General features: G+C 37.6%; 1 protein-coding gene and 1 long non-coding RNA gene across 5 annotated transcripts; one reads left to right on the forward strand and one right to left on the reverse strand.

The window, feature by feature from the left end:
• Nucleotides 1-916: 916 nt before the first annotated feature.
• Nucleotides 917-19855, reverse strand: LOC110039863 (anion exchange protein 2-like). Of its 4 annotated transcripts, none has more exons than XM_089297069.1 (14): nt 19172-19855; nt 10991-11379; nt 10659-10771; nt 10319-10493; nt 9652-9941; nt 9067-9357; nt 8541-8718; nt 7312-7661; nt 6193-6387; nt 5613-5783; nt 4366-4891; nt 3679-3848; nt 3043-3213; nt 917-2626 (listed from the first exon to the last, which is right to left on the reverse strand). In XM_089297069.1, exons 2-14 carry the CDS (start codon nt 11316-11318, stop codon nt 2582-2584), a joined length of 3003 nt encoding a protein of 1000 aa, XP_089153195.1. In that variant the 5' UTR covers nt 11319-11379; nt 19172-19855; the 3' UTR covers nt 917-2581. The 4 variants fall into 4 exon arrangements, with proteins under 4 accessions (XP_089153195.1, XP_089153193.1, XP_089153196.1 ...); XM_089297067.1 differs by lacking the exon at nt 19172-19855 and adding an exon at nt 18736-18832; XM_089297070.1 differs by lacking the exon at nt 19172-19855 and adding an exon at nt 12486-12899.
• On the forward strand, nt 12924-14616 carry LOC149107484 (uncharacterized). The gene is made up of 2 exons (XR_016209529.1): nt 12924-13419; nt 13990-14616. It is a non-coding gene; the product is annotated as an uncharacterized LOC149107484 (long non-coding RNA).
• Nucleotides 19856-22888: the final 3033 nt, after the last annotated feature.

Here is a 22888-nt window from a genome sequence, read left to right on the forward strand (position 1 = left end):
AAGACTCACATTCTACTGACCTGCTGGACAAAACGCTTTAGGCAGCGTCTACAGTGGGGCGGAGAAATTTAAAAACGCGGCTTTATTTCTATGGTTAGGCCTAACGTCCACACTAATCCGTCACGAAAACGGACTTTTGGAAACGCTCTCCAAACCGGAGGAATTAATTTGAAAACGCCGGATTTTCGTTTCATTGAGGACGGAAAAGTAAACATTTTGAAAACGGAGCTCAAGTTTCGAAAACAATGGCGTCACGATAATCATGTGATTTCCTTGAGCGAGTTTCCTCAAACACAAATCCAAAATGACCGGTGATTGTTCCTTTTAAAAATTCCTCCGGCGCAGTGTGGACGGAAAACATTTGATGTGTTTTCATGGTGAAACCTCCTTTTTGAAATTCTTCCAGCGTAGTGTAGAGGAGGCCTTATAGATACAAATTTCTTCAAACGGCTGTCAACACAAAACGTTCAGAAGAGAACCGATTAGCGTAAGAATTCTCCTTTCTGATTTCTTTACATTTATTAAGGTGTTATTGAGGAGAATTGAATAACATTCAGGAGAATTTACTTTTTGATCCGCGTGCGCCCGGATTTGCAGTGATATGCGGCGTGGTGGCCTCATGGTTTTTGCGCTCATTTCCGGATCGAACGGTCTGGGCTCGAGCCCTACCCGGAGACAATGCATTGTGTTCCAGGGCAAGATACTTCACTTTACACAGTACTTCTCTCCACCCAGGTATATAAATGGGTACCGGTGAACTTAATGCTCGGGGGGCGGGGGGGGGAACCAGCATCCCATCTAGGAGGAAGTAGAAATACTCCTAATCGCTTCATGCTACAAAAACCGGGATAAGCTTCGGCCTGATGGGCCACTTAGTCGTACAGACTTCACCGACGCCCTTATATAGTACAGTAACCACGCTAACGTAACCTTTATTAGTATATTTCCCTTTTACATGGTTGCCACAGGCATCACTTTTCAAAATTGCCTGACTTTTCCCTGAAAAAAAAAAAGATTTCCCGGCCAAATAAATACATAATATCAGATCTAGTAGCGGCTTTTGACCTCGACTTACAGCCGTACTTCTACTCGTTCATTAAGACTGAGTTTCCTTCTTCATTGGGGGAAAACATCTCCGAGATCACGTGACCCCAAATGTTTCCTCCAGCCTTCAATGGTATTAAATCAGCCTTGTTCGATTATTTCAATTTTCCGACTTTTCTTCAAAATATCAATTTTTCCTGACTCACAATAAAAGTCCCTGACTTTTCTCTGACCTGGAAGAATTTTTTTTCCCTGACCATTTCCCGACATGTGGCAACCTTCTTTTAAGTTCCGAAGTATTTCCTTTGTCTGATAACAACTAGAACTATTAATTACAACATCACGTACAGAATTATTTAGGTTACCGCATACCTTCAGGGGTCAAAACTGCAAGGCTTGAGGATAAGATGAAATTTGATATAAAGAAAACGTTAAGGAAATCAACTGAATTTTTAAGGAGATAAATTGGACGAAAAACGAAAAGAAAGTAAAGTTTCCAGGCGATTTCTGGTAATTTTTGGGAAGCTAAGAAATGCTCATATAAAGGAATGCGGCAAATCAAAAGTTTTACAAAAGGATAACTTGCTTCGTTGACAACAATAAACTAAATTTACAACATTATCTCTGCAGTAAACAAGAGCTCTTCTTTAAAACTAACAGTACTGTAGAGAATTAAACAACACGTTTTAACAATCTTAGCTGATCTAAAAAAGGAAAACTGTACAAGAAAAGCTCATTCTAAGTGCGTATTGATTGATATGGCAACACGTGTTCTTAATACGTACTTGTGACATTTATAATAGAAAATTATTTTGAAATCCAAAAATAATCTAGTGTCAAAATACTAAATATCCAAAACGTGTTGTAATATGTTACAGAGCAATGTAAAAATCATCACAATGTGTTCCCGCAATCTTGCTCAAAGTCTGTCTACTACATTGTTAAAAACTGGATCATTAGATAATGCAATTCAAGAGTTTCATCGGCTTAGCCATTATGACATATGAGCCATTATACCCTGCTCTACAAATATGGTAAGCGTACGCATATTTTTGGGAGGCGTTTTTTTATTTTTATTTTAGTCTAGTTTTCTATATTTTGGGGGCGTTTTTAATAAAACAATTACTTCACTCGCGCTTGTTGGATATGAGATGGGTTTAGCGCGCCTCTTTGGCTACCTACCATCTCGTTTCCAAAAAGCGCGACTGGAATAATTGTCAATTAGCCATGTATTCCACTCAAAAACTATCAATGTCTTTCACATTATATAAATTTCAGATACAGGAGAGTCAATGTCAAGTAGCATCATTATGAGGTGTTGCATGACTAACAACTTGTACGAGATAGGCTGAACATATCACGCTGACCACAAAATGTGTCATGCTTCTTTCCAAGGACAACGACAAACTGTGGTCTCAATGTCACGCAAGTCACACATTGCCGGTCACGTAATCTAAGTCACGTAATCTAAGTCACGTAGTCACGTAGATCTGTCTGCGGAGGAGAAGGTTACAGTCACGCCAGGTGCAATGAAAAATCAATCGTAGTCACTATCCTCATCTTCGGATTCCGAATTGTCAAGCTATCAAACGAAACATAAATAACATCAGTCAATGAAAGAAACAAAGGAGAGAAAATGCTGGGGAGACCCATGATGAACTGGTATTCCATCCAGGGGGTATGTCGCATACTGTTGCCTTCTTGATTGATCAAAACGAAGGAATTAGATAGACAGACAGACATAGACAGACAACATTTATTTAAGCACGATGAAAATTAAAACTCAGTAACCTATCGGGTCGTGAAAAAACAAAATAAAATCAAAAGTATATACATGATAGATACAGTTCATCTAGAGTTCGTCGGTGGATTACAGTCGGTATACCTCGTCAACCGATCAGATCACACAAATTTTGTATTGTAGATTAGGGTCAAAAATATAATCAGCATACCTTGACCAATCAAAACACTCTATTCAACATATCACAATCAACATACCTCTTCCATTTCGTGCTCGTCATAGAACTTTGTTAACAGCTTGCGTAGAGGAATCAAGCAGATGATGAAAAATGGAAATGACGGTGCAAGAGAAGACAGCTTAATTCCCAAAATGAAAGCCAAGGCGAGCAGTTGAATTATGGTGAAGATATGGATCTTTCTGGTTCTCACCTGAACAAATATCAAAACAAAGCATTCATATAACAAGAATCTATAGATTTAGATTTTTTGTTCGTAGTTTTAATTTCTTCTCGAAGGGAGGGGATTTGTTCGCTGGTCGCCACAGTATTTGTTTTGTCTTGTTAAGGCATAAGAACAACGGGAACGGACTTGTTGACGCAACTCATTGTAAAGTTATATTTTTGAACGTCTTGGAAAAAACATTTTCCCTTCCTCCCTAAATGGCCCCTCTCCCCCCAATCTCCAAGACTGCACAGACCAAAACACCAGCTCAACATTAAGTTGGAGGAGATCTGGGAGCATCACTTAACTACTTTTCTCGCCCCTTGCAGCCGCTAGTATTCCAATCAGGGGGAAGTAGCAATACTTGTTTCGATATTACGTGCAAAGGGCTTAGTAGCTGAAGTCGTTTTCACGCACTGCGGACCTATGATACTGATCGGGTACCCAGCGTACCTTCCGGACGTAAGAAACATCGGGATGATGTTTAGCCGGCATGAAGAGCATCACGAATCTGTCCACCATCTGCAAGCCATACATTGACACCACACCAAGGTACAGGAGAACACCAAAAAAGATCGGGATGGGAATAAGATGAAGTCCTGGAGCAAGCAGAATGGATAAACCTGCAACAGCATCACAGATGATCATCATAGTGTCAAGCACTCGGGCAAGCTACGTTTTTGCAATATACATACAATACAATACATGACAATTTTATCTCGAATTTACCGAGAAGCTAAAAATCTAACATCTTCAAGGAAAAAAGCAAGAACTACTATTAACTATTTTGTTTGTCTACATTATAAAGATTTAACTTTCAAAGCCTAGTGCAGTGATCAGCAATCATGTCTGAAAGGAGACTGTTTTCGTGACGCGTTTGAAACCAGATAAAGTAGGTTGCGTTCTTATGTTCTCAGGCAGAGAGTTTCAAGTATTGCATACAAAATACTTAAAAGAGTGAAGACCATAAGAAGTGGAAGCTTGTTAACACGATGAAAATGACCTAACTGTTACATAGATGAAAACATTTTTTTTAGAATAAACATTAGGAAACATTTACCAATCAGGTACTGACAGAAGCCTTAGAGAAACTCGTCAAATGAAGAGAAGCAAAGAAAATGAAAGAGTGGTCTCTCTCACCTGTGAGCAGATGAATAATGATGTTTGAAATCCTCTGCTCTTTGACTTCGATAATATGTGGCTTCTCACCAGGTGCATGGGAGGTGCTGTAAATGGACAGAGCATTGGCGTGCGATGCCGAGCGGACAGTGTCTGCACACATCCATGGCAGACCAAGAAGAGAACAGCCAAACGTCAAGATGCCCACCACGAACATGTCTAGATTGTAGCCTGGGCCTTTGGCCAGTTTGTGTTCCTTCTTGCTCAACAGCACCCCAGCCATCTCGGTTTCCATAAACAGCAAAATACCAACAAAAAAAGCTGGAATAATTGCTGCGAAAATCCAGCCCATGGACATGCTTTTGTTCATGCCGCCGGGATTAATAAACCAGCCTCTCTTCGGATGCTGTGTTGGGTTGAAGCCTTCTGTTAATGGATTGTCAATCGACACATGTTCAGTGATGACTTTGTCTTCAAGAGAAAAATCCAGCACAGCCATAATTAACATGGCTACAACAATACCAGAGTCACTGACGAGTCTTCTGGTCTGGAATAAAAAGAACAACAACAACCAAACATCAAAAATGTAGGCACGCAACACATGCAAAGAGTTAATTAAAGCAATCAGCTCAGAAGGTGACATTAGGTTCAAACAAGGCTCAGGTAAGTATACTAGTCAATGACTTGCCACAGACATCAGTTTTCAAATTCCCTGACGTTTTCCCGACAAAAATAAAAATTCCCTGACCAAATAAATACAAAATGTCTGACATACAATCATGTAGTAAAGGCTTTTAGCCTCTCTTCACAACCAGCAACCAGTCTTTCCACCCATTCATTAACACTGATAAGTTTTCAACAACTTAACCTTCTTCATTAAGGAAAAATATCGTTGATATTAGTGATGCCAAATGTTTCTTCCAACTTTCAATAGGATTAAATCAGCTGTGTTCAATTATTTCAATTTTCCCTTCAAAACATCAATTTTCCCTGACTCAAAATAAAATTCCCTGACTTTTCCCTAACCTTGAGGATTTTTTACCCCAACCTGTGGCAACCCTGACTTGTTCTTTCATCTTGCAGTAGCCTGTGAGCACTCTCCCTTCCCTCGCCTCTCTCAAAGTCCGCAAAGAGCCTGCTTTTAGGCTAATCTTGTAGTGTTAACATTAATTAGAACTACAGAAGCGACCTGATAACCGTAACTTGGATAATACTATATGCTACTGAAGTTTAGGAGTGAGGACAAAGAAACAAAATCTTGTACAAACCCTCCTTCCCAAAAAGTGACTTGTCCTGATCTTGCGCATGTAGAAAGCTATGAAGAACGTTCCCAACACCAAGATGGTGGACAGAAGAGCAGTGTTTGGTTCTCCTTTGACCTCGACTCCACCATAATCCTTCCCCGTTCCTGATCTGTTAAGAGGATTCTTTTTGAATAGCTGCAAACAATTACAGTACAATGTTATTTCAGATTCATATTGCATGCATAGTTGAAAATGTCTGGGCTAACAACTATTTGTAAAATAAACTCAAGATGCAAAATCTAGAAAGTTGAGTGGATTTAAGTTCAGTAATTTGACTCACAACTTAAGTGCCATGTCACCTGATCAAAGGTAGGTACATGATATTTTCAGGGTAAACCATGAAAAATATGGAGCCTTTTTAGAGCTTATTGGCCTAGAAGGAAAACCAGGCCTATATTGCTGCTCTTCTGGATGGGTAACCTGTAGTGCAGAGGGATGTGTTGCAAAATCCTAAAGGTGGTGTGGACTGTCTGTGACACAGGCTATTGGAAGTTGCAAACAAGCACATTAAATAACTTGTGCTGAATCAACTCAAAGCCCTCACCTTTATCAACACTGCTATTGGCTCATAGATGAAGATTGCTGAGATGAGAAGCTCAAATATGTCCTCAGTGAACCGAGTAAAATACTTGATCAAGAAGCAGCCTTCTAAAGCCACCACGCCAAACAGAATGATCATCACCCAGAAACCAATCCAACAACGCCAAGTAAGAAACTCCACATCATATGCCTTACAAAACTGAAAGATAAAGTACACAGTATAAGAAGCTTTACACTTTGAAGCCCGAGCTCAGTTGGATTTCTCCTCCTTGGCTGCAGTGCTCTATACAACATTAGGGAGTTTAAGAAAACCATGATGGCAACGGCAACGTTGCTAAACAAAAGAATTAATAAGCAGAACAGTGGCCGAGCACATGCGTTATAACTCTTGGTACCTTTCTTTGTTGTCCTCTGCAAACCAACAAACGTGGAATGACCAAATTCTGCGTTGTGTGGACAATATGAACCATGATGGATTATTTTTAAAATTTATTTCAAATTTTATGCTATGTTCCATATTCAAATTTGAGATAGTTTTGACAGAGAAACAAACTCAATGACTTAAGAGTATCTCGAGACTCGTAGGTAAAATAAAAATTTAATTTTTAATTGACATTGACATTGTAGCTAGTTAAACTCCCTATTGTGTAGTAGCATAGGCAAGCAATGTAAGCAAATAATTTATTAGCCTGTATCATAGGATCATAATGGGTACAAAGAGCTTGCCATTATATAGCTTTTCATGAACTGTGGTACTAAAATGATGCAAGCCAATATTTCAGTTATTTTGTCTGTGTGAAATAGGTGGAACATCTAGACCGTGCACTGTAGCATATCATGTTTCTTACTCTCATTTGCTGTCTGCTTAAAAATGAACTGATCACCAGGGTTTCAAAGAAAAATGCTAGTCTCACCTATTCCCAAAGTCTCGCATTTACCATTCACCACCCCTTACGTGGAATACCACATCACTCAAGGCACTTGAGGAGTGAAATAAGTAAACTTAAAGATAACGTCTGAGTTTCAAACTATTGTTAACCCCTTTCTTGTCCTATCTCCTCCATACAGCTCCTGGTAAATAAGGGTATGGTAAAGACCACTTTTAAAATCGTACAGTTATTACCTCATATATGCTCTGTTCAAAGACCAATATTGGACCAGTAGCTCCTATAATCATCACAGGCTGCCCTGCAAATAGTGCGAACAGTATGCTGCATGCAGAGGCTGCAACAATCACTTCTGTGACCCCAAGCTGGCCGCCCGTCTTGTCTTCTAAGAGACCTCCAAATGCAACGTTTGTTGCAAAAAAAGCAAAATAAAGAAAAAGGGATGCAAATAGGGTATGCAGATTGAAGCCATCCCTAAAATCACTGATGTAAACTTTGCCTCGTCGCTTGACATCCTGGTACAGCCCTCCAAAAAAGGTGCCTGTTCGAGCTAAGGCAGAATCCCCTTCAGAATGCGAGGATGAAGCTGCAAAAACAGAAATTAAGCCAAGGTTGAAGATCTTAGGGAACACAGTGGCAGTTTCACTTGAAATGTAAAGAGGTCTACTTAAGTTTGAAAAGGCACATGACTACAAAATAATATAGATGTAGTCAGCAAGGTGAATTCTATACATAAAATGTCAACAATAATCAGGAGTTTGTGGCTTTAGTCCTAGTTTTATTCTCATCTTTTCGAAACTGAGAATTTAACCCCATGAGTGAGAGCAAATTGTCAAAGATAGAGCAGTTTCCCATTGAGTGTTGAATGCAATCAGGCTATTACTCGGTTTTGGTTTTACTATGGTTTGAGATTGGCTAACTGGTGTACCTGGTATGGAATTGGCTTGGTTTTAGTTTTACGACACTCAATTGTAAACTGCTCTAGTTTACAAAATGCTGGTAAGAAACCAGCAATGGACTACATCCCATTCATGCCATTCTATTTCTTTTAAAAAATACCATGACAAAAATAAGAAAACAAGTTGTTTACTTTGATCAGCAAAATGTAAATGATCTTTGTTTGAGCCATCATTACATCAACAGTTCATGCTAGTTCTGTTTTTCTATCGAGTTATCCAAATACAATTTTTAACCAATCAGAGCGTGTATTTTCTTTGAGCTATTTTCTAATCAGGATTAGTGAACTCTAGCCTGTGAAAACAGCCGTCCTTCTTCGCTCCAGCCCCGAGTGGCATTTGGGAGTGAAGAAGGATGGCTGTTCTTGCAGGCTAAGTGAACTCCATCATAAATTAGGAAGCAAACAATTTACTGCAAAAGGTGAAATTGTCAGCTGCCAGCACATTTTGACAGGGCTGCATTGTGGTCATAACAGAAAAGAATACAGCCCAATGTGTAACATTCTTACCAGCTTTGGCCATTTTTCTCCTGATAGCAATAGCTCTGCTTTGAGCAATGAGGATGGGTAACAGTACACTACGATCCCAATTGCCTGGCGGTAATACCACGGTGTCCACAAGAAACTCGTTAATGGCCTCCAGAAGATCTTCACGAGAATCTGCACAGTATGCAACATCATGGAAAGCCTGAAAAAATATCATCATTCATGTAACCTAAACACATTATTTTTTTTAATATTCATTTACAATCAATTTCAACTGATGAGTTAGTTGTAGTTGTCTTGAGTTCCTAACTGTTTTTTCTTTCCGTTAACTTCATCCTATTTCAAAATACCCTTATAAAAATAATAATTATTATTCAAGATAAGATGGGGAGGAATGGCTTATTAAAGAGTAAAGAGGACCTCCTTAATATGTACAAATATTCAGGGTTAACACACATTTTTGTATTGAAAATTCAGAGTTTTTCCCATACTAAGCCATTCTTAAGAGAGGGAATTACGGTAAGTGCCTACAATACTATGAACAGCATACCTGATCTGACATTAAGGTGGCAATAGAACGACCCATCTGATGGTACAGTTCTCCATTGTTGCTTGGACCCAGTAAGACGAACAAAAATCTGACTGGAATGGACACCTCTGTCATTTGCTCCAGGTGACATCCCTTGGCAAGGCGGACAAATGCTAGCACAGGATGTTGCAACTCATCCAGAGTCCCTACAAGGACGTTTGTAGCCTCTGCTCCCTCTGGAATTCTTGATTTCACATCTGACTCTTGTCTGTTTTCATTTTCATCCACAGCAGACTCAAGAGCAAGTGGATCCTGATGTCCATTAGAAATGAAAAGATTACAAACAAATTACAGAAAAACATACCTAAACTTTTTTGCGAGACAAAATTTTTAATCCACGATGGTACACTGTTACAACTATTTGCATCATTAATGATAGCTATTGTGTTACACAACAAAAGTGTGACCATGTGGTATGCTTTGCTTCCAACAAGTTTTCAGTGAAGGCCACATTTCCAACAAATTAATGGTAATTTCATTTCAACGAGAGGGAACATTATTTAATTAACAACAGATAACAACAACAACAACAGACAAATGACAAACCTGTTTCTGTTCTTCAATCTTCAAACTAACAACACCATTTCCTGTCTCTGAGTGTGCATCAAGTCCTAAATTATCTGCAGCACGTACCCCAAATTTTTTGGACTTCTTAGAAGATGCACGACGGTTCAATTTGGAACTCTGTTGATGTTGATGTCTATGACGTAGAAGTAAGGCTGCTAGCACTTTATTACTGTCTTTCTGTTTAAGCTGGTCTGTGATCACCATGTTTTCAACCACTGCTTCAGCAATGCTGGGTAAGTCAAATTTCTCCAAGTCCAACAACACAGTGCCTAAGTTTGTAGAGAGCAGTTTGTGTCAGTTGTAACATTCCAAACATAATCTGAGTAAGTTATTCAATAGCTCCCAAATGTTTAGAGTGCCTTCACAGAATATGTTACTGGCTACGCATAAAGCAAAATGCAACATAATATTGACATGACAGGTTTCTGGGAGGGGAGGGATTAACGGCATTTCCTAGGGTCTTATTTTGTCCTGTCCCCTAGGACGGGGGGGGGGGGGGAGGGGGAGGAGAGAGACCCTGGCACAAGGTTTGGGATGGGTGGGGGTAGCAGAAGAAGAAGAAAATGCAGCTGTGAGATGAAGTGATTCTTGATCAGACTTGCTGAGGATAGCATCATACTGAAGTCAAACTACAATTCTCTGATACCTTTTTCCAACCCTTTCCTCAATTCAAGCAAACTGTGGAATGTTAGTGAGGCCACATGAGGCTTTCCCCAGCGGTTAGAATCCTCTACATTTTCTTCAAACTTAATCCACCGTGCTGTTTCCTTCCATTCCATCTCTTCACCATGCTTTGTCAGTTCTTCTAACTCAACAAATGCCTGAAATTACCAAATCAACAAACCACTGAACAATGTGGCAAAACAAGGTGTGAATTCTTCCAGAATGAATAACACATGTACTTCTTTAAGATTGACAATAAAATGACTTCACATTATCAGAAAGCTCAATAGAAAAAAAAAAGCACACATAGAATTTTGCCCTACCTCACGAGGATTGCGGTCATATACTGCAGGAAACTTTTCCAAACTTTTGCTGATGTTTGTTTCCCTTAAAAGAGTCTGCATGCCTGATATCTGTCTTTGAGACTTACGAAGCCCTGCAAGACATGACATAAATCCCTTAAACAAAATTCTACTGGAAGAGTGAATATGGAGGTACGCTTCATGTGGCATTTACACCAATTCATAAATCCAACCATTTTGCCCAAGAACAAAATACGATGACTGGCCAACATTCAAACCTAAATCACTAAATCCAGTGTGCCTTAGTCAGAACTTAACTGCATGATTTCAACTGTTAACTTTCAACTATGTACCTGACATTTCAATGGAGTCTGACATTCCTGCCAATACATTTCTGTCATCATTTTTCTCCATAGCCAGTCGCTCTTGAAGGGTTGCAATGTCTTTCATAGAGAGTAATCCTTTCCGAAGCTTTTCTTCAAACTGTTCCCTCTCAGAGATGGTTCTGTAATGATGATAGTGATGAAGCTTCTCGATATCTATATGTTGTCCCTGATCATCAAGATAGCGACATTCCTCTAATGAGGGCAGGTCTACACTTCCATTACCTTGAACCTCTTCATGTTGAGCAACGCTTTTCCTCCTGTTAGTACCTGTGTTGCTTTCCTCGCCTTTGACCATTGTCAATCAGTTACAGAAGACTGGACCAGTTATTTGTTAAAGGTAAGAGTTCACGTACCACCTGAAAATAATTGTAATTATAAAAAATGCTGGGAACCTTTTTCAATACCTCTTACTTTAACCACTTGTAATGATTGCTTTACTATCAAAACACGTAAATTCCCTCGACACAATTTTATAGCTATTCCACAAAATATAGAGTATGCAATTCATTGTATTCTCAAAACAAATTGATGATACACAACCTTAAATTTTATATCTACGTATCTATGGTTCTAAACAAAATCCAGTTAGTTAAGAGATTTTAAATTATCCAGCCTTACATAGACAAGAAACACTGAACTGAAATTATCTGCTGAAGCTGAGAACTTAGTTTAGGTGGCATATATATGTGATTCCTATTTTTTGCAATGTCAGCTTCTATTTTCAGAAACTGTATATAGTGTGAACTGAGAGACAATATTAGATTTGCTGCTTGAAACAAGAGACAATTTACCAATTGCTGTAAAACATGATTCGCAAAAATAAAAAAGTTTAACTGAACTACTCATGCAATGTTGGTAGTGTAATAGACAGCTGGCAAAATAAAAAATCATCCTATGATTATCGTAACTTACAGTTAATATAAATCTTGTAAATAATAGCAGTTGAACAAATCACTGACAGTGATCCAACAGTGCCAAAAGTAAAAAAGACAGTAAAACAAACAGGCATTTGGAAGTCAGGTTATGAAACAATCAGGAAACCACATCCGACATGTTGCATTCAAAAATCTTAAACTTGGACATGTTCCAATCAAGATACAGTCATGGCATTAACACATTCCTAGAAAAAAACCATCAAGAAAATCTGACTTCCCACTAATGGCATTACCTTTTAGTTCATAAATCCTGGGACTATTGCACACCAGTCAGGGAACAGTGAAATAATTATTGCCGACAGCAAGCAGCCCTGGCAGATACCGACAACCTTGAGACAGAAATGCTAGCTCATAGAATTGTCATGTCAGAACACTCAAGGGTCGACTAATACATCACAGCGAAAACGAAATGTCAGCTATAAGCACGTACTTGTGCTAAGATGTTTATAAATATTTCCTTCTTCCAGGATGGCTAGTTTTAACTGCACCCACAATGGAAATAATCATAGAAATCACAGTTAACCGACCTGATGGTGAATATACATGTAGATTGCAAGACTGGACCTTTGTTCTTCCAACATGCAATTTTACGAAACCATTTAGCTTCGCAAGTATTTTGCCTGTCCCATGCACTCACTAACTATATTTTGCTTGCTGTTCTTTTGAAGCTATATTAGACTAATGAGGTCATAGTTTGCTAATTCCAAAGTAAATGGAAGATTGAAATATAGTAATGAAAAACAATTACTTCAAATTTCTCCTATTTTACACACCACCAACATTTTGATTTCATAAGTTTTACTGAATCTGATTAATACGATCTACAACTTGGATTTATGCTAAGCTTATGCAAACACTAACAGCTTTGCTGACCTTATCATGATCATAATATAACTTGTTGAGTGATATTTTCTTGGCTTTGACAAAGTTGTGCCTTCAATATTTTGAGACTACCCGACAGAAAGACAATACAAGTATGAGTTGGTGAAATTTGAGAATTATGGTATCACACTTGATCAGATTTCATGGCAAGAATTTTTAAGACAATATTAACAATGTATTTTCATTATAAATCATCCCTAAATGGCTTAGCTGTCAATGAAATTTCCGAGCCTTAATTTTATTTAATGATATTATGGTTTGAACTTTGTCATCACCGCTCAATGTTTGTCGGGGTTCATGAATACAAAGAAAACTCAGAAAGCTCTTTTCGCATTTCAAAACGAGTAGTCTGGAATTCTTGGCGACCTCAACTGACCTGAAACAGGAGAGTGCATGCTTCCTTCCTGAGGCTGATGACAAAATTGGAAATGGACTGGACTGCTCTGAACTGGATTACCAAAGTTGGAATGGGCTGGACTAAATCAGACTCGCTTAACAAACTTGGTAATTTACGTGAAACAAGATTAAACCAATTGCTCCCAGCCAAATTGGTTTCTTGAAAAGATCTTCCAACTGAAGGTAAACAACAAACTGAGTCTTCTCTAATTAATTATAAAGATTACAAGCAGTTATTGTGTCATTGCCTTCTAAAGAGAATGTTGCTCTGCATTAGCACTAGCCTTTAAGGCAGAATTTAAATGTGAGCAAGCGACCAAAATTTGCTGAGTTCGCTCATTAGCCAAAAATGTGAAAAAAATACTTTGCTCTACAAGGAAGGCATTCACAGGACACTAACAGTTTTTTCAACTTAAACTGATTAATTTTAATTAACTGCTGTAGTTTTCAATTTAAATTGTGTTTTCAGCTGAGCACTTCATCAGAGCTAATTTTGTGCCCTTTTGACGTCAATGTCCCACTGTGCACGCAAAATTCTCTGAACAGTGGTTATGCTAAAGAACATGGTACTTGATTAATTACGTGGAACCAGTGTTGCTTTTTTGACATGCTCAAAATGATGTTCTCAAAAACTACCACTTGCTGAAAATTAGGTCATTTGAAGCTTTTCTTTTTTTTTTCCCCCTTGTTTGTAATGCTCAGGCTTTTGGCCACTATTTATTTCAGTGAAAATTAATATTTTATTTTTCCTAGGCTGTTTTATAAACTGTTCACTTGAGCCGGGCCCTGGCCTAAAGACTATAAGTGGTGAGAAATATAATGACAAGAAATCACATTGAAATCTAATAGAAATCACTATGAGATGTACATGAGGTTGTAAATGGACACACACAAAACATCTGGGATAAACCAACTCGGTTTGTTGTAGGCTTTCTGGTTACATGTAGTTAATATCTCTTGAAAACTGAAGGCATTTTATTTCCAGATGATAAATGGACCATAACCGGACTGTAAAGTTTTTGACGGGAGCTATATCTCAGTCATGATTTTTGTGCATTTGAGTGTTTTGTTTTGACTACATCAGACAACCTTTTCACAAGAGGAGGAAACTGTTTGCAGAGTAATCAAGTTAGAGCTCACTAAGATTATCTTGGGTGTTCTTAATTGTTTCATTGAAAACATGTTTAACAGGCAAGCATTAAGCTAGCTCTTTTTAAGCTGCATTCTTTTGTTATGTGAGTGTAATGCTCTGATTACTTCTGAGGACATTATATTTGAGAAATGACTCATTTAATATATTGGCATTGTTGCTTCACTATAATTATTGGAACACATCCTTCTATTCAACAGAGTTCAAAATAAAACCAGAACGTTTTTGCATTTTGTTGTCAAGGATATTTTTTACTCGGCTGCAGGGGAAGCAACGAGAAATGAATATTATCTGAAGAATCACAGAACTCAAATTTCACTTTTTATTCCCGAAGCTAGGTATAACTTAGTACTATTTTTTTAATTTTAAAGTGTTTTTTTCTGCTTTCTCGTGTACATGATGCAAAGTATGATGTAAAACCAAGTTAAAAATAAAGCTAAGAAAGCAAATGATTAAAATTTTAAAATAAAATATTAGACAAAAATATTGCAATCATCAAACCATGACCTACACAATATACTCCATGACTCAATGAGCAATCAGTGCCAATATCCTAATAACAACAAAAATTTTAACAGCCTTGTAAAATGTCTGTAATGGCAGAAATTAAATGACGCCAACTCGCTATGTGGATCATTAAAACTACCATTAACGTAATCAACAGGCTAATGATCCTCTAACTTACTTTGAACATGTTTTGATTAGCACTGAAATTTCATGCTGTATTAAGCTTATGTGACTGATTTATTCCGACACAATATTACTGGTAGGATGATGACTGCAATGCATCACACACACGCAACAGGCTGTCTACCACTTCTAGAGACAGAGGTAAAATATAACTGAAATTCCTTGCACAAGTCCCTTAATTTTTTTAAGGTCAAGATTCTATTGTTTCTGGTCAGTTCAATCTGTTTGCACTTGTAAGTATAATTTTTTTTGTACATAACATTAAAAGGACAAATAATTTCACTCCTGCTATGACTAGTGTTTAGTGAACTTTATGATTATCATATTGATCTTCTAAAGAAAAAAGCTAAAAGATAGTGAAGATAACACAAGTATATTCATGTCTGTCCTCTTACAAAATACCAGCTACAAAAGTGTTTACTTCAATTCAGTGTGGCCTTTATCTGAGTTTCATACCTAAGACTTCACTGACTAAGCTAGGGTTTTACTTATCAATAAAAACTCTTCGTTTACACAGAGTACAGTTTTGCCAAGTGAAGAGAACAAAATAATTAGCATAGTAACATAACAAATACCACTTTTTTCACTTTGTTAAATGAGATTTTCCCTGTGGTTGCCTACGAGATCTACACAGAATTTTGCCAAAGCCTCTCAGTTGAAAAATTATACTTGGGGTAAATTGAATGCTACAGCCTGACTATATTGCAAATGGACAATAAAATATAAAATACAAGGTTAATCTGTAGCATTGATTATGAACTCAAGATAACAAATGCTTAAGAGTTAACCGGAATCATGCCGTGTATTGCTTTTAGAAAAGCTCTTCTCAGTTGTTCTCTTAAATGCTGTTCTAGATGAAGTTCCACATCAAGGCATTAACTTTCACCAAGCAGTGTTAATAAAGTCAATTGCTAAATGCAAGCTTGTAATCATTGCACTGTTTCGTTTGAACATTTTCTGCATTTGTATTATGCTATATACTGCCCAGGCCTGGGTTGTTCGAAAGGTGGATAACATTATCCACGGGACAGCACACATTGGTTTGTTTTGTCAACACTTATCCACTGGACAGCGATTTATCCGGTGGATAGGATTATCCATCTTTCGAACAACTGGGGCCAGATGTCTCAGCTGTCAGATCATACAGTCACTTGTAATGTTGGTCCCGTCATTTATACTATGTATAGTATATATCTAGTTGCACTAGTTTGTAACAATGAAGTTCAGGTACAAATGATCTTAAAACTTGTATGATTTGAAATGACTTTTGCAGATGCTTATTTATTACCCTAATGACTAAAAAAAAAAACTTTTGAATCAAACTAGTTTGAAATCATTTTGATCTGAGCTGGCCATTTTGCTTTAAACTACCGCAAGTATTTCTAGACCCCATGAAAGCCATACAATACAAGTGTATGTTATTGAAGCTAAATGTTTACTCAGCCAATTGTTGTTTACACATTTTTTCCCATAGTTTAAGGGTTGATGCCAATCAACACAGCTTTAATGATCATAAAGATGTCATACTGTGCGCAGTCCATTTATAAATTTTCTCCAGTTTAATCCCAAATGGCTTGTGTGGTATTCACTTTTTCAGTAACTGATAAGCTCATGATGTGATTCTGACCACACAAAGCTATCTTACAACTAAGTTAATTTCTCAGGGATGGTTAAAGCAATGTATTCATTAATACTGGACATATGGACTGCCTGTAACCACAATTTTGCCCACTCCTTTCAACACCAACCTTAGGAGACTTGTTATTGTTTGTTTTTATCTTTAAGAAAAGAACTTATGCTTTACATGAAGGTTACAGTCTTGCCAAGCAGTATTTCCTTAAAGCCTCCTGTTTAAAGTTTTAACAAAACACCCTAACAATTTGTGCAAATATTATCTCCAAATTCAAGAACCACTTGCATAAACAGTTATCTATTTTTCTACCTCATCAATAGGTGTTACACATGAATCTACATGTACTCTACAGCTTACAATTATTGAGTTTGCTTACAAAAAAAAATCTGTTATTAAGTTAAACTACAAGGCACAGTTAAAGTTTTTACACACTGCTGCAAGCAAAAAGATCTAAGTGGCCATATTGCAGAGACATTTGTTGCAGTTAAAAATGTTCAGTAGGTAAATTTTTTTTAACTAGGTAAATTTATTATTTAACTAGGTATTTTTTTTTTAACCAGGTAAAAAGGAGGAGAAAAATCTCATTTCCTACTCTTCTCTTCATCTCTCCCTGCTCCCACCTACTTCTTCTTCTCTTTCACTATCTCCCTATTCTACGCCTACCTCTTCTTATTTTCCTATCTAATTATTAATTTCAAAGGAAGAAGGAAATTACAAGTACCTACCGTGTGTTGAACCCAAGACCTTCAGATTACATGTCCATCTCGATCTCCACTAGACTACACAGCTCAAGTTGAAAAAATTTCTTTTTTTTCTCCTAATTATTGCTTTTTTGGGTCCCAGACTCACCTCGGTCCAAACTTAATTTATGCAAAATGTGACCCCATTCGAGGTGGAATGACGGAACAACAATAATATTAAATATTGCCTAAACTACCTAAAAAAAGCTAACCGCAAGCAAACTGAAGTGAAAGCAAACCGCAAGCAAACTAGTGATATTCTGTCTTTGCGCCAAATAGTGTCACCCCTAACCGACACGGGCTTAACGGGTAAAATCTGGCTAACCGGCACTCCAGCTTTGTCAATATCCGTTGATCTACTATGTGAAAATGAAGAACATCATAACAGATTAAAAATATCCAGGTAAAAAAATTTGTTTTAAAATTACCTAGTGAAAAAAATATTACCTAGGTAAAAATCAAATTTACCTGAAGAAAAAAATTACCTACAACACATTAGACTGTTTACAGGTACAAATTTTGGACACTTGAATCCTGTGAATTGACAATAATAATGAGGGATGGAAAGGCCATTCTGGCTCTTTCAATGTTTAAGTTTCATTTCACTAATGAAAAAAGTGATAGGTCTGTTTTTAAAGTTTACATTGATTTTGTTTCTTCTGTTTATTTCCATTTAACAATGTAATTAAAGGTATTGGACTTTCAAAATTGTAGAGATAACACAACTGATAAGCAGCACGTAACACGTAAGTCATTTCAAGAGCTGAAGAGACATGGAATTCGAAAATTTGCATAATGGGCTCAAAGCACTGATAATAGGAATAAATACTGCAATTTCTAACAAGCAATGAATTACAGGAAATTATCTTAACACAAAATTTATGATTCAGATAACAAAATAGATAGTTTAGAGGAAACTAAATGGATAGCAACTACTAATCCAACAACAACAAAGCAATGCTCCAGAAGGGGTTAATTATTACTAACCTTTAAAATGAGGAAAAGAATGATTAAAGTATAACTAAACACCATTATTTACAGAGAATTCTATCCAATTATTGGCAGGAGTTACTTAAACAATTAAGACTTCAGACTTTTCCGGTTATCAAGCTGCGACAATAAAACCTTGAACACAAAGTTAACACAACTTACAAAGAATAAGCATTGTTCTAGTTCTCTACGAGATAACAAAACAACAAGGGAACTATACAGGGGGGAGCCTATATGTAAATGCGGCCAGCAACAAAGTTAATCTACTTTTATAAACTCAGAACAAAGAGACAAACCTCAGAAGAGAGCCTGCTCAGTGAACGACGAGCAAGAGTTTGTACCCAACTGTAATATAGCAATATTACGAAGCTTGAACTTTTATCAAAGTGCATGCTAATAAAACTCAACATCCTACGGTATCAATATACATGATGGCTTGGGCCTTTTATTGTCTGGCTGCTGTCAGGAGAGGTTTATCATTCTTGTACACTATTTGCAGGAGGGGATAAAGGTCATTACTCAAATTACATTCTCCTTGACATAACTGCCATTTCACATTTGCTAGTTTACAACATTTCTTTTATCTTCTTGCCTGAATGTCAAAGGATAAAAAAAACAAACTATAATGCAATTAGGTACCGTACATTTAATAACCACATCTAGTGTGACTAAGGAAGAGCTGGGAATTTAGTAAGGAATAATCATTTTGTATCAAGCTAAAACAATACTTACAGGCATACATGTGAAGTTCTCCCTCCATCTCTCTCTAAATACTGTCAGTGACAAACTGCTGTAACCATCTGCCTTGGAAGTGTCTATGTCACAGAGAGCTGATGTAGCTTGACTCTAGTTACTCATGACATCAGCACAGTAGGAAGATCTTTGTTAAAGCAAGTCCATACAGTAATAACATCTACAGTCCTTTTTACATGTATGTTAAATATTCTTGACAGATTGCAGTCCTGTAAACAGTGCTGGTTCTTGAAGTGCAATACAGCTTGTGGTAATATTCTTCTACAATCTTTTGATTGTGTATGAATATCCATTTCTAGTGTGTACCGTCAAAGGGATTTAAGAAAAGAATTTTGCTTAACAAGTATCTTCTGTTCCACTTACGCAGAGAGGGAGGTATCTGTTACATTTTTAAACTTTGTAAAAAACAAGTGGCATTTGACTAGATATACCAACCATTTCCCTCTAAGAGAGGCATCTGCCTTACAGTAGTGTCAATTTTGAGAACACTCAATGTTCCACATTAAAACTTTGAATAGGTATGATAATTTAATATTAGTGTTAATGTATTGGCTTCTCTTGACTATGAGCAGAAACTTAAAAAACATAACTATACTAAATATCTCCACTAGAAGACACCCCAGGATAAAAATTGTTATGAATGCAGAGATAAAGACTGTGATAGGCAACTCCTGTAGATTAACTCCTTTACATCAGGGGCACGCCACGCCCCCCCCCCCCCCCCCCCCCTCCAACCACTATCTTTACATTTTTACCCATCTTTTTTTCCTATTTTAAGATGTTATGCTGCATGTGACGTCTCTAAGCAGACTCAATGCAGACATTTTATGACGGTAGAGAGATAATTAGAGCTATTCTGGATTGAAATTTACAAGCAATATAGCTAATGACGTCATAGGCTTTTGAGAGCGAGATAAGTATATTTTCTTTGTAACGTTCGACTTCTGGGGGAGGATTATAAAAATCATGTAAACAGAAATATCAATCTTTCTTGAGTATTACGTAAAAAGCACAACTCAAACTTTTGTTTGAGGCCACTTAAAACACAAACTTACCTCGACATAAGCTTAGCTTATGTTCAGAAATGTTCTCTGAAGTTACAGCAAGCTTTCTGCGAATTGGCTGGACAGTGTAACCTGTTGTAACTTATTAGGCAGTACACAAGTCATCAGAATAGAATTTTTCGTCAGTAAACTGTTCATATATTTTCGGTACTTCTGTAGTCCTAAGAATTCCTTGAACTTTCCATTAGCTACATTGCTGCGTGGGTATGAGCTGAGTATTGAAGAAACGTGTAGCGCGCTGCAGCTGCCGCTGCAAGCAGCCCAACAATATTTAACCTTAATTTTTGCAGTCTCCAGGTCACCTAACGGCCTTTCATTTATTTTCCATAGAAACTCTTGTTCTCTTATCCATTTTCCATCAGTTTCACTTCAGGAAAGCCACGCAACGCGCACTTTAGGAAGAAAAAAACTTTTCCATCAAAGCACTGTGAAAACGAAAATGGCGCCATGATATGGTCAGACTTCCTATCGTCACCCCACTTGGTTAGAACCGTATATTCTTAAGGAGTCATACAGGGGGAGATAAAAGGACCTCGTCCCAGGTTTTCCGCGCTCCCATGTCGCAAGTTCTTTGGGAGTTTCTCCACTGAAAATGTTTGGGTATGCATTTCAAGGTTTGACGTTCAAAAGGACACTTACCAGTTAAAAAAGCGACAGTGGCATCCCTTGAATTCTATTTTATTTTATCATTTCTTATGGCTATTATTTTGTGAGCTCTGAGCAGGTCGTACATCAAAGAAAAACAGCAACATCTCTGTGTTGTTTCACGAAGTACAAGAAAATAATAATGTCAAAACTAACGGTTCCGTCAAGCCACGATCTTAGCTAAGTCAGGGGTTGCTATTAAGAGAATACGGCTTAACTCATGCATCAAAATAGGAGTGCCTTTAATTAACTTTTTCCGCTTTTATTAAAGGGGAATTGCATTGTCACGATTGTATGTGAAAACATGCTGTAATTCAGTGATAGTTGTTTTAAACGAGAAAACGCTAAAAAAAGGCACACAAAGTTAATCTACGTCACTTCCGTTTAAAAAGTGATATTGCACGGTAATGTCAAGAACTATTTTTTTCTCAGGGAACTATTTTGTGCGGAATCTGTTATTTTTAGTTTGTGAATCGTGAAAAATTGCAAAAGAACCTCAGAGGATATCCTGTTCAAAAGAAGCATAAATATCTCAGAGATAAAAGATGTTTCCAGTCAATTTGGGACACATCAAATTAAATTCCTTGCATTACGCGTATTAGTCTTTTATTGACATCGTTGTTGCTATACGCGTGCTATTGCCATACGCTAATTTCCCCATCTAAAATCCATTTATTGATCTGATGACAGCACATCTTTATTTAAACACCAATGAGGTACTCCAGGACATGAAAAAATGACGGCAATATGCCTTGGGGGAGGGGGCTCTTACAAATTAGGGTATTTTGAAAGACTGATTTTCGCGTGTACTGTTTAAGGTTGTTTCATCATCAAATCCCGAGGTTCTATGCTCCTCGACTAACTTCCAACCCCCTCCCCCTCTCCGAAACCGCTACTCCCCCGACATTGCGATGCGTTGGGGAAATGTCCCGTACGTTCGTATTATCCACACGTGTCGAATTTTTAAACGTTTTGCACCTCACGTGCTGCAAAAGATTTTCGCTACATCGCTTTCTTGAAAGCCAAAAAACAAAAAACAATCTCACTCCAACCTATGACCTGCAACGCTCTCGAAATAGAGTGTTACTAATCTCAGTCTCGTTAATTTTTCATCCTAGCTTAAATATAACTGCGCGCATATATTGCCGTAGAAATACAATTACGTGTTTAGCATTTAGCGGTACTCAAGGAGAAAGTTACTTTAAAGAGACCGAGCGCTTTGGGAAAAGAACATACTTTCGTCGACAGCCAGACTGTCCCAAATATGACGACAGCAAATTAATTCTTTGGTCGTTAATATCTGCTTAAGCATGCCTCGACTGAGTTGTTCATAATGATGTGGCTTAGGAAAACAAAAACAAAATACGTTCAGTATGATCTGTTTAAGATGTTCCTAATAAGTTTTAAACACGATTTATTGTTGCTGCTGTCATGCCCGACCGATTCATTTCACCTCTAACAGCCAATATTCATCCGCGACTTTTTTTTATGAGCGACCTTGCGTGTGGTTCTTGCGTCACTATTTAATATCGCTACGAGTGGCTGTGCTCCAAACTTTCAAGTGAGCTATTAATTGTGCTCGAAAAGAGTGACTCTCTCGTAAAAATATCATTTCAGCCGTTTTGCCGTCAGAGAAGACAACATGGGCTCACGTGCAGCGTGCATGCTCGTCATAAACGATATTGACAGTGGTTTTTGTGTTTTTTAAAACACAAAAAGGCAACCAGAGCTGGAAACTGCCGATAAATATTGAGGCGAAAATTCTGTCGATTGTGCTTAAGATTAGTAAGTCAAAGCGAAGTCTTATAAAGATTACGTAATAATTCCTGCCAATGGTGTCATTTTAACTCTTCATATAAATCAAGTCGGAACGAAACTGGGTTAAATGTTGTCTTCCACAACTGGCAGCTGGTGCCATCTCCCAACTGCGCGTGCGCAACATCCATGAAAAACGTATCTTTAGATCTATTCAATGTGTCTGTGGGAG

Source organism: Orbicella faveolata, unplaced genomic scaffold, assembly GCF_042242905.1.
Source record: "Orbicella faveolata isolate gen_17 unplaced genomic scaffold, um_ofav_v1 contig_27, whole genome shotgun sequence".
Taxonomy (NCBI): domain Eukaryota; kingdom Metazoa; phylum Cnidaria; class Anthozoa; order Scleractinia; family Merulinidae; genus Orbicella; species Orbicella faveolata.

Bases quoted from the DNA above. Each gene is read 5' to 3' on its own strand.
- LOC110039863 (XM_089297069.1), bottom strand. From the start codon at position 11,318: ATGGTCAAAGGCGAGGAAAGCAACACAGGTACTAACAGGAGGAAAAGC. The intron at 10,494-10,658 runs GTAGGGCAAAAT...TGGTAATTTCAG, and splicing joins ATGACCGCAATCCTCGTGAG to GCATTTGTTGAGTTAGAAGA. The intron at 8,719-9,066 runs GTATGCTGTTCA...ATATTTTTTCAG, and splicing joins CCACCTTAATGTCAGATCAG to GCTTTCCATGATGTTGCATA.